The 12,287-nt window shown below is 39.0% G+C and overlaps 1 protein-coding gene across 1 annotated transcript; it reads right to left on the bottom strand.

The window, feature by feature from the left end:
* Window positions 1-242: 242 nt before the first annotated feature.
* polm (polymerase (DNA directed), mu) lies at window positions 243-11,230 on the bottom strand. The gene is made up of 11 exons (XM_085280657.1): window positions 10,718-11,230; window positions 10,363-10,537; window positions 8,505-8,603; window positions 8,237-8,407; window positions 8,084-8,155; window positions 5,682-5,802; window positions 3,959-4,091; window positions 3,635-3,737; window positions 2,341-2,691; window positions 2,151-2,234; window positions 243-1,587 (listed from the first exon to the last, which is right to left on the bottom strand). Exons 1-11 carry the CDS (start codon window positions 10,912-10,914, stop codon window positions 1,501-1,503), a joined length of 1,593 nt encoding a protein of 530 aa, XP_085136783.1. The 5' UTR covers window positions 10,915-11,230; the 3' UTR covers window positions 243-1,500.
* Between the last annotated feature and the right edge of the window lie 1,057 nt (window positions 11,231-12,287).

The following is a 12,287-nucleotide window of genomic DNA, read 5'->3' on the forward strand; positions in this document are numbered from 1 at the left end:
ACGTCAGGACCTTTTTGCTGTGAGGCAACAGTGCTAATCAAACGTTTCGAACAGAGTTGGAATTTCTTTACCTGAATGATTGAAAATGCATCAAGACATATTTATCATGAGAAGCATTACTGTAACAGTATATATTGTATATCAGAAAATAAAAACAAGCAGGTCTTCCTGAACCTTTTATATCTATCAGTAGTGCACAATGTATTGCACTAAAAACTGCAGTCTATCTTTAGTGTGGTTGAACAGAAGAAGAACTGATATGGAAACACTCCAACGCAAATGTTTAATTCACATGCGAGATCTCACACTGTATATTCTCAGAACAGCTGAGTAGGTTTCTTTTCAGCTATATGTACAGATAAGGTGATAAGGATGCTGCTGAATGTAGGTCATCGTGACACAGGTGTGGATGTGGTGAAATAAACCTAACAGCCATTTTGTCTTTACATAAAACATAACAGTTTTCAATCCTCTGAGTAAGGTTTATGTGAGCGGCACAAAAATACAAGATGTGTGATAAAATGCAGCATTATTGCATATCGTTATTATTATTATTGTTATTGCCCCCCCAAAAAAGTCCAGGGAGGTAGCCAATAAGATCAGCTGTTAGCATTGATTAGGCCCCTATTGCCCTGTTGTAAAAGCTTCTTCACCCTGCTGCCATGTGGCAAGAGGTACCGGAGCATTTGGGCCCTCACTGCCAGACTGCAAAAAAAGTTTCCTCCCCCAAGCCGTCAGACTCCTAAAAAAATCAGTGACTGGACTGACACACACACACACACACGTTTATACATGTCACTACCTCAAGCATTTATCTGTACAGTGTCATGTACACACAGACTTTCATACATCAAGGTTTTTTTGCACAACCTACTGTCATTGTTGCACCTTTCTATTGCACTGTTGTGTCTGCAATGTGTTGTATCTGGTGTTGCACGTTATGTAGTCCTGTGTTGATTGTGCCTTATAAGTTATATGTAGCAGCATAGTGTTGGAGGCGCACTGTCTCGTTTCACTGTGTACTGTACCACTGCACATGGTTGAAATAACTATAAAGCCACTTGATGGCTCCTGCACTCATAAAATCTATAAAATTCTATAATCATATGTTCCTTATCGCATATCAGTTGTTTGTGTGCGTTTTGTGGCCCAAAAATTCATAAATTATATGTAAATAGGAAGTCTGTAAAATTTCTGAAATTACACTGTGACTGGAAGCAAGGTTTGTTTTCACTCTTTCAGTTATAAATTTCACATTTATTAAAAAAACTAAACAGGCTCAGTTCTGGTCAGTGGATTTCATTAATAAATAAAATTCTGTATTCATGTAATAAGAAGATTTCAGTCAGCTGAGTGGGTGTCCTCGTTGAGTTCAATCATATAATATTTCTTTAGTAGTTACACAGCAACTCCATGCCATGAGGCCGCCCTTCCAACAGACGCATTTATTCTGCCCTCCAGCTCTTGCTTGCATGCAGTGTAGCAGCTGATCAGGCCACTTCAAGCATTTCTCTCTGATGGAGGGATGTACTCCAGACCAAGATAAGCAAATATCTCCTCCTCTGATGTAGCTCTCAGATATTTATTCTGTACAAAAGGAAAACAAGTATGATTCCATCACGCCATCTTCATTTAATTAAGCTGAAATATGGCAGGTATAATATGCACTTAAAGGAAGAAGTAGAAGTAGTTGGCATGGGAAAAAAAAGGGGGGGGGGAGCTATTCTTTTCTCAAGGGTTCACATGAGAAACTGGAAGTGTAGTGAAGGGTTAATGCGTTTAAGAGAAAAGAGAAAATTAATACTGAACAGAACTGAGTCCCACTTATTGTTGTGGCCCTCCACAACAGACCCAATCACTCACGCAGCCACTTTTAACTTAAAAGACTTTCCTGTTAGAAGCAAAATATCTGTTGCTTCTAACAGTTTGTGGAGTGATTTCTGTGTAAAGAGCATGGGACAAACTTCCTGCTGAAATCCAAATGTGTTTCTTAGTGCTCAGAGTACTGCCTTGCCTCAACAGTACCTCAAGAGCACTTCTGCTCCCGGCTTCAACAGTGAGCAAAACTAATAAAGTATATCTTAAAAATAGACTCTCTAATCGCTAACACTACAAAAAAAAAAGGCTTTATTTTTCTTTTTTCGATTTACCTGTGTATTATCAAATAGGGCGTGACTGCTCAGAGACATGTTCTTCTCGTGCCCAGCCCAACGTCGCAGCTCCCTCTCAAACAACTGCACAGACAGAAGGAACATTAAACAATATAACATAGAAAAGCAGGGAAAAAGAAGGAGGCAATAGATTTTTGAAAGAGGACAAAGGTCAGGCGTGAGCGATCACCTTGGATCCGGTCCAGCCCAGCACAGCAAAAGCAAATTGACTGATCGGAGAGACCACCAGGTCCACCCTCACAGCTCTCCATATTTTGTGTGATGCAGCTTCCATCTGGTAATTCTTACTGAGCTCACATAATTGTTGATCTGTGTCCGCCTGCATGTGAGGTCTGAGAACATCCTTGGTTTTCAGATCATTTTGCTCCTCTGGCTGCGTGCTTTCTTGTTCCTTCCCTTTGGTCAGTTTAAAGATGGAGAAACACCTTTCAAAGCGGTCCATGTTGGAGGCAGGCCGAGCAGGGCCATCCTTCGACTCCAGGTATGAGTTTCTGGTAGTTTTCTGGTACAACAGAAATCCCTGAATAGACAACAACCAGTTCAGATCAGAAACATATGTCATATAGAGTTGTGAGGAAAGTTTATATGAACTCATCATGGACCTGAATTCACTGCAATTTACAGCTTTCAATTACTGCTTTGAAATATTCTTTTTCCAGGGTGAATGATTGCATAGCATGCATTGGATGCACAAGTTTAAATGCATTTTGAATTTTCTAAAATCCAGAGGGACAAAAATTACATATACAGACTCAATATATACACACATACAGTCACTTAAAGCTTTAAATAAGTGGCGCTGAAGGTTATACAATTTCTTTTCATGACTTAACTACAACTGATACTTTCTCTTTGGAAGCATAAAAAAGTTCTTGTTTAACAGTATTCATTGGACTGAAAACAGTGAGAACAACCTGAAAGTAATATAAACTCTGAATGGAGAGTGTAGATTTCCACAGATTGTGAAGGTCTTTTAGAGCCATTTCTGAATAATGGCAGATTCCAAGGTCATCAGTTCAAACAACTGTATGCAAGTACAAATTTTCAGGCGTGTCACCACTTTTCCAAGATCTGGAAAAGAGCCAAACTGTCACCCTGAGATGGGAGGAAACTGTTTAGGATGATTAGGAACAATCCAGAAACCACTAAGGCTCAACCCTGTCATTCACTGGAAACAGCTGACCTCTGACCTTGGGTTCAAGGTCACCAGGATTCAAACATGTCCCAGATATTTAGCAGATGCACCTTTAACATCAATTTGATACTCATATGTCACCTCATTATCAAGTTATCACATTCAGACTTGGGTGTGTACGCCGCCTGCACACCAGGGTGACAACAATATCCCAACAGCCCTTTACCACTGAGAAGTAAAAATCTGAATCAGAATAGTTTAACCCCAGAGGAAACTGTGTTGATTTGTTTCAAAGGATTTAATAAATATCAATTGTCTCAAAAGTTACCTGTGATTCCAACCAGGCGACCACTTTAGGCATCAGTCCCACCTCTTTGCCTTCCTCTGGGTGCGTTATCAGAAAGTCAACATCGTGGCCCGTCAGCTTCCCTCTGTGAAAATACCACAGTTCATATTTCTATTAAATTGCAGAGGGCAAGTTTAAAATTTGATTTGGTTCAAGAAGTGTTTACTTGTTGCTCATGTAAAATTTTCTTTAAACCGCATGTATAAACAATAATTTTGACAATATAGAGCTCATTGAGATATTTTAGGCTGTGAAGATTTTGAATGTGCTATCAGATGTACTGTGTGCGAATATTTGTGCTTTCACCTCCTGAATCCTCCGGTCAGAGCAACTTGTGATCCTGTTAGCACAGAATCGACAGCTTTCTGCACAATCTCCCCGATGGCATCTGCTTCTGCTTTAGTGACCGGCTCGTTGAGGTCATCGTAGTGCTCAAGACCTTGATGATGAGAGTGTATTTATTATTTTTTAACAATTTTATTTTATATAGGACACGAGGAAAGGCGAATTACCAAGCAACCAAGTGAACACATTATTTTTTTTAATGCTACACAATGTCATTAAAAAGTATTTCCCAACTTCCACACTTTCTCAGATATCTTTTTTTCATATTTATCATTAACAGGTGATTGCGACTGTCAAAAATCTTTAATATTAGACCCATCTCATTTTGTCAATTTTGATGATCCCCAAGACTTTTAAGGCAATATTATGTGGACTGATGAGCTGAACTGTTTGGGGGTTTTCATAAAAAGATCAGTCAAACATGGAGGTGATAGTGTGACGGTATGGGGCTGCTTTGCTTCTCCAGGACCTGGACTGACCAAAATTGATGGAACATGAATTCTGCTCTCTACCAGAAAACCCTTAAAGATAATTATGACAGCAAGTCTGTGAACTCTAAGCATGCTGCAGTGCCTTCAATCCAACTATTGTGTAAATTGCTACCAGATTTTTTTTTTTTTTTTTTTAAATCATGCAAAGAATTGCTTTTTGTTTTAAGATTAATGTTTAATTTGTTTCTCACCTCTCCTCCAGATTGCACCAAGCCTCCAGCTGGCCAGACAGGAACTTCCAAACAAGTCTGGCTCTTTTTGGCCTCCTTTTATGGTAAAGTTCCTGGGAGGGAATGTGCCAGGTGTAGTGTGAAGTGGGGGTGGGGTTTCATGAGGTTAAAGAATCTGTTGATGTTGAACGTTTACAGAGTTGGGGAATTTTCTAAATATATTTGTGTTAATGTTCTCACTGTTAACTTATCATCATTATATTTGAATGACAGATTGAGCATCGTTATTAATTTGTTTAATTCTTAATTGCTATTTAATTCAAGGAGTGGGAGGAGCCACTGGTTATTTAGTCGTGTGCCGAGTCACGATGGAGAGTGGACCATAGTGGCTTACATCAGGGGCCGTCGTTACAGTAGTTTAGCCCACTGCAGAGTTGTTTCTATTTAGATTAGGATCATATTTCAGGTGTTATTTGTTTCTCAGTAAAGTCTTTCTAGTTTGAGTTTTTATTTAGTTGGCTGTACTGTATTTGTGACACATTAGATCACAGATGTGAAAGAAAGAATAAAAAGACTGGACTGTCAGCTTTCAGAACAACATATTGCTGCCTCCACCACTCGGTCAACCCTTGGAAGAATGTCTAGCCACACAGTGTCATGCCCTGCAGCTCAAGGTCAGTTGGGTTATGCAGCTGGATAAAAAAATTTAAAAAAAGGAGTGTCCTAGTCAAAGTCTGGACTCAAGTCAGATTGAGAAATTCTGGCTTGACCTTAAGACAGGCCGCACATGCTTGCAAACCCTCCAATGAGGCTAAATAGTTTTTTATTTTGAAAAGACATGTGATGACTTTTTTAAGGCCCATTCAAAAGAGAGACAGACACACAAAGACACAAGAACTCACCTGACATGCTTTAACTTGGACACCAGTTAAAGAGGAGACAGCATACATACGCCTGCTCTGATCATTATAGTAAGAAAATCATCCTCATTCAAGAATGCCAAGAAAAACAAAGCTAACAAACCTGATTTTTGTGCTCGATTAAGTGTTTGTCCTGAATGTCGTAACTGCTCAAGGTTGTATATTCCCTCTCTAATCCATCGGTCAGCAGTTTTGGCTCCAACTCCAAAGATACCAGTCAAAATCTGAAATACATTTATTTAAAAACATTAAGGACAACAGTACATTTGTACCACTTTGGCGCAGGGCCTAAATCGCCCTCCACCTATGTGTTTGCACATGACCCATAGCACACTGATGAGCTAAACACAGTTTTATAGTAAACGTTATTCTTATTTACAGCCCCTCCAAAGAACAACAGAAGGCTCTGTCACCATCTTGCACGTAAGAGATTCAAAGTTTACAGGACATACTTATGGTGTGTGTCATGTCATTGCTAACTCCTGATCATAGAACAGTGATAAGAGCAGGAAAGTTTAGAGCAAATCAGTATTTCCTAGATTTGAGTTGCTTGATACAAAATCTTTAAATAGTGGATAACATGTTGTGTTACAGGTTGCATAAATAAAACTAAGAATGTTAGTCATTAGATAGATTTTTGCTTGCGATTACAAGCCAAATTCATGATCTGTGTACATTAAGCAAAACTGTACAGTGAAAGCAGTAAAACAGTTGATATCATTTCATTAGAAAATGAAATAACTATATTTTCCTTCAAAGTGGGGTCTATTAAGCTTTTCCTTTTCTGTCATAAAAGCATACAATTACAGTAACAAATTCCATAATATTGTCATCTCAAGCACACAGCTCTGGCTATGAGCACTGCTGAAGCCCCATCCTCCTGCTGTTCAAACCTTCTTTGTGAGGGACAGCCAATAAGAAGAAAGTTGGTCTACAGGAGATAAAACTGGGGTTTTTTTGGCAGAGAATCAAGTATAAAACATTCAATGATAAGTGAGAAATCTGAATTATTCAAAGCTACTCCGGTAAAGCAAGAAAAAAAAACCCCAAACAAACAAGTTTGCAGCAAAGCAACTGCCGATGCCTGTCTCAGCAAGCAAAGCCCCCAGCATCCAACATCAGCATGGCAGGGATGAAGGCACTTATATTGCTTAGTTATGACAACAGCATTATCATCCTTCCAGTAGAAAAGGGTGCATGCATGGTTTTGCTGAACCAGAAAGACTATCATAAGAAACTTATGAGCCTCTGAAACAAGACCCAGGAAGTGGTTACAGGAAGAGGGTGATAGACTGTCTGAAGCGGTTAGAACAAGAGAATGCTTTTGACCAGACATCATACCACAGGTTGCCAAGGGCAAGCTATGCAGTCTGTATGGTTTACTGAAGATACTAAACAGGATATACATTTAAGATCAATTGTCTGTATGATCAACTCGGTCACTTGTAACATCTCAAATTTTCTGGTCTCAATCCTCAACCCATTGGTAGGCAGATCACCGGGTAGGATATGAAAAATGACAGGTTAGCCTTCTTAGACTGTAAGATTTCCATCAGTAATGGGGGACATTTAAAAGTTGATGTGTATCATAAACCAACGCAAACAGATCAGTATTTAAGCTTTGACTCTCATCATCAACTGGAGCACCTCGTTGGTGCTCCAGTTGATGATGTTATTATTAGTAGTATTATTAGTATTAGTATTATTATTACAGGACGCTAAAACACAGAGCAAACGCCATCACCACAGACAAGCGGCCAGGGAAGCAGAAGAACATCATACCAAGAAAGCCCTGATTAAATGTGGTTAGCCCAGCTGGACATTTGTCAAAGCTGGAATGTTGTCTAAAGAAAGCTCCTGCCTGCGCCAGAAACTGGTCCACCCCAAGGATTGGGTCCCCCGACACAAACAGAGTAAAATAGTCTACACTGTTAAGTGCCAGAAAGGTTTGCCATGATTCTGAGAAACCAAACAACTTCTGGCTAAGCAGATGACACAAACAGAAGAGCTAACTCGTCAGGCCAGGACTCTGCAGTCTATTCACACCTACAGACCAGTGGACATTGTTTCAATGATGAGGATGTACACATCTTGGACAGGGAGGAATGCTGGTTTGAGCGGGGAGTCAAGGAGGCCATTTACGTGAAAAGGGAAGAACCATCTCTGAATCGAGGAGGGGGGCTAAGGGTTATTCAAACTGTCATGACCTGTCATGACAGTTTGAATAATAATTATCAAGAGAGCCCATTGTTTGCCAGTGGTGCTAGTTTCAGGTACTGTGCAAATGTATTGTTTGTAAGGTTGACTTTTTGAGTCAATTGGATGAGTCCGAATGAACAGAAACAACCTTTTGGGAGCTTGAGTTAAAAAGTATTAAGTTAGAAAGGAGAAGAATAATTTTATTTCCTAGTGATAGCTAAGTTGGACCTATTCCCTTTAGATTTTTAACAGCTGCTTTTGAACAAGGGGACACACCTGCAGCAGATTTTAAAATGCCTGAGATACCTTTAGTGCTTTGTACCGCTTTGACTGCTTGGTGGATTCAACCTCACTTGACACTCCATTCTCCAAAACATCCTGCAAGACCAGAGAATTTAAATGAATTTAAACTACATCTTGTTAGGGGGTGAACATGGAATGCTAAAAATTTTCACTTACTTTTATAACTCTAAGCGAGTGTTCTCCAAGACAAGGCAGACCCCTGAGCTGTGACATGCTTATCACCTGTGTGGGGAGCGCCTTCATCAAGGCAGCAGCTCGTCGAAAGGCAACGCCTCGTCCGTCCTCATTATTGAGCTCAGCGTTTTCAGCTAAAAGCGACAAAGCATCCTGAGGCAGAAAATGCAGTTCTGACATATGTGTTAGCTAACATGGCACCTAAAATCAGACTTCTGTGTTTGCTTGGGGTGGGGGGTAGAGGGCTTACAGTCAAGTTGCTGTTATGGTTGTCCAGAGTGGTTCGTCTCTGACAGGCATAGCTGGATACTGAGAACAAAGCAACCTCTGCTTCACTGATCTGCTGCTCCTGGAAGACAAACATAAGGACTTAAAGTCTTCAGTATAACCTGAAACCAATGCCTATTTGGTTTAAAATACATGTTGGTTAACTTAAAGCTAGCTTTGGAATGGATAGAGCAGGAATGATTACAGCAGGGTGATGTTAAACTTTTGCAAAAGCCGAACCTCAAATCTGTGGTATGTGCTAGGCTTCATGTCAGGAAAAGCCAGCTTCATGTTTAAACCAAGCCTAAAATGTCAAACTCTTACCAAAAATACATTTTAGGATTATACCAAAAACTCATTGGCTAATAAACCAAATTATCAAACCAAATTGGTGAGGGACATTTAACCAAGTATAGGGTTTTCTGACAGACCATTTTCTTGCTCCATTATTCACTGTGGTCTGAGAGTAAAAATTCTTTGTGGTTCCGAGCTATTGTTCCCATTGCGCTCCCAGAACACTCACAACTTTGGAAATTCTCACCTTGACCTGAGCCTCCCCTGGCTGAGGCCTACAGAGTTTCTCAAACATGCACACTTGCCCAATTTCTTCTTACCATCATACGTGGAAGAAACAAAAATGAGTGAGTGCATCAGAGACATACAAAGTTAAGAGGCTTGTACTCTGTTGGGAAACGCAATTACCTGCCTGCACTGCTAAACCAGAAAGCATTGCAATTTCTGACTGAGGAAACTTACAACAGTTTCTGAGGAGGAAACCAGGGAAGTCCCCAGGAGTGACAAAGAAAGCAAGAAAAGCAAGAAACAGTTGATTCAATTTTCCTTCAATTCAATTCAGTTTTATTTAGCATCACAACAGTAGTTGCCTCGAGTTAGTGAATGAGTAAAAGAGAATGCCAGATGATAGGCATAAGTGGAGGACAAGAAAAAACACATCTGTCAGTCTGAGACGGGAAACTCGCTACAGTTATTTTTTAACAAATAAGTGTAATAGTAAACTTCAATGCAGATGGAAGCCTTTTTAATGAATGCGGTTTATTAAAAGTAGCTTTGTCAGGAGTGGTCACTAGATGTACCAGTTTCTGCTCATTTTGAATTTGATGGCAGCAACATATGTCAAAAAAAATTTGGACAGGGCTGTGTTAACCTCTTCCAGCAAAAGACCAGCCGATGGACTTTTGTAAGAGGAGTGTTGTTGTATTGTTGTGTGACATAGGATTCTACCGACTCAACAGTCTCAGGTTTTAGATTCGTTTCATGTGAAAATGTTTTCAACCGGTGAAAGGTCTTGACTGCAGGCAGATCAGTTCATAGCCATGCTGCTGTAACTGATGCAGTATGTTGTTTAGCAGTCGAATGTGAACTATGCAAGGCCTTCACTGAAAGTAATTTTACCATCTCACTGCTTTTTGTCCTGACATAAAAAATAGATGTGAGCCTTTCTAAATTCTAATTATAACTTACCATCTTCTAGGAGTTCACTCAGCTAATGATGAAAAACTTAATAGACCTCATAGTTACTGATCACAGATCAATGAAACAAAAAGTCATTTTTGGCAATTTAGTGTCAATAGACAAATAAAGCTGTATAAAGACTGATGGTGTCAGTGTGCAATTACTCCCTAATGGCAAGTAAAAGCATTTTACGCATGATATGTGATTTGTCACTTTATCATCAGAGAGTTGCTCTATAGGTTACTATTACTATAAACTGCTTGTATTTATTTAGTACATATTTACAGTCAGTGAAAACACCTATTACTACAAAACAAAGCCTCAGATTTTCGGTTTTGATATCATGGATGTGTAAAATGAAAATGTACCTGTAGTTTATGTCTATGTGTTATCTCCACAGGATGACCAGCACGCATGCTCTCTGTGTACCAGCTGACGTCCAGGAGGTGAACTCTAAGGCTCTGACCCCTTCCCTGAGACTCTAGCCACGTCCTGACCTCAGTGCCACAGTTATTCTCAGAAATAACATGTGTGACGCTTTCACTGTGGAGAAACAGCAGATTAAAAGTAGAATGACTCATACACTTTGGATTCTGTGAAGGAGGGTTTGAAGACAGATTTACCTTAATACATTTCATTTTAGGCTTCCGCGAAACCTACATTTTCCAAGTTATACTTGCTTTCCCGTGACATTTGTATCAGTGGATTTGTGACACTTCTCACCTGAACACGTCCGCCACCTGAAAGCCTTTATTTCGTCCGAGTTGAGAGAGGAAAAATCTTCGGCTGGCTCCCATTTTTCTTTCCAACAGGAACAAAACAACTTGAGAGAACTTGTTTGGTACCTTATGTCCACTGCTGTTACTCACAGTATTCCCAGCATCCGAGGGGAGAGTTTTTCTTCGTTTTAGTGGCACCATGGTACACAACAAAACTATTTAATAGAACTCACTGGGTAGTTTGACACCAGGTCCGGTTCACTTTAGTCACAAGTTCATGACGTTTGTTCTCCTAGCTTGTCTTTTTCTTTAACTATTTTTGATAAAATTACAATTTCTAAACATACGACACTGTAACCTACATGAATGAACCTGACTCACTGGGTGAGGTTTAAGCTGTGAGGTAGGTTTGTGGGGAAAGATCCCCAATTTCAGTAACAAACGTGAATGACTGCGACCGGATGCAGCTGTGTAGCTGCTGCACCGGTGTCTCGTCACTCCTCCTGTGCACTACCAAAATAATTCCGACTGGAAATGATCGGAAGGTTTTATTTTATTTATAAGACCTCCACGTCAATTATTATTATTATTATTATTATTATTATTATTATTATTATTATTATTATTATTATTACTTGGTTACGCAGTGTGTATCCATCTCACCCTATCTGTTCTATATAGAACAGATAGGGTGAGATGGATATTAGAAGAACATTAGAAGAATATTCTTCTTTTACACCAGCTCTTTCCATATCCTCCTTTACTACATCCATAAACCTTAGTGGTGTACGATACTAAAAAATTTGGTATCAGTCCAGTATCAAGTAAGTACAGGTACAGCATTGTTGATACTTACCGGCGCTTTTAACGCATAAAGGCTGTTTATATAGGAGACATCAGTTTGATATGATTTATGAAGTAAGTCTTCAACAATTTGCAACTTCTGAATCCATTTTAATGACTGCTAAATAAACTAAACTGTTTTGTTTTGTTGTGCCTCCATAGTCCTAAGAAATCTAGGGTAAAAGTCTGAAAATAAAAGTCTGAAAATTTCACTGGTCTTTATTACCATCAGAATGAATCTGAATCTGTAATTTTGGACATATACTGGCTAGTCAGAATATGAAAATAAATAAATAAATCAAGCAGTCCTGTCCCATAATTGAGCACACACTAATAAAAAAAATTGCAGTAACAAAATAGTGGGTTGAATTTCTCTATTAAATGAATTTTCACAGTTCATTTAAATTTCACAATACTTCAAAATAACATACATTTATATAGTTCGTATGAAATTAGAGAAGGTTTAACTGAAAATGCTCTAAAAGACTTATTTGATTATTTGAGATAGAGTGGCCTAAGTCTCGAAAATGAAAAACATGCATCAATTTATCAATATTATTTTCTCCCTTCCCTCTAGTACCTTCTACAAACTTCAGAATTGTGTTTTATTTGGATTAAACTATATCTACTGATATTTTTTTTATTATTTTGTGATACTATTGTTGTATTTGCTCAATCCAGTGTGAAAACAAAAAAGTAAAACCAACCAAAAGAAATAAAAACTACAATTA

This window comes from Mchenga conophoros, linkage group LG7 (assembly GCF_057382185.1).
Source record: "Mchenga conophoros isolate Kocher_MC1m ecotype Shallow Benthic linkage group LG7, M_conophoros_male_GT1.1, whole genome shotgun sequence".
Taxonomy (NCBI): Eukaryota; Metazoa; Chordata; class Actinopteri; order Cichliformes; family Cichlidae; genus Mchenga; species Mchenga conophoros.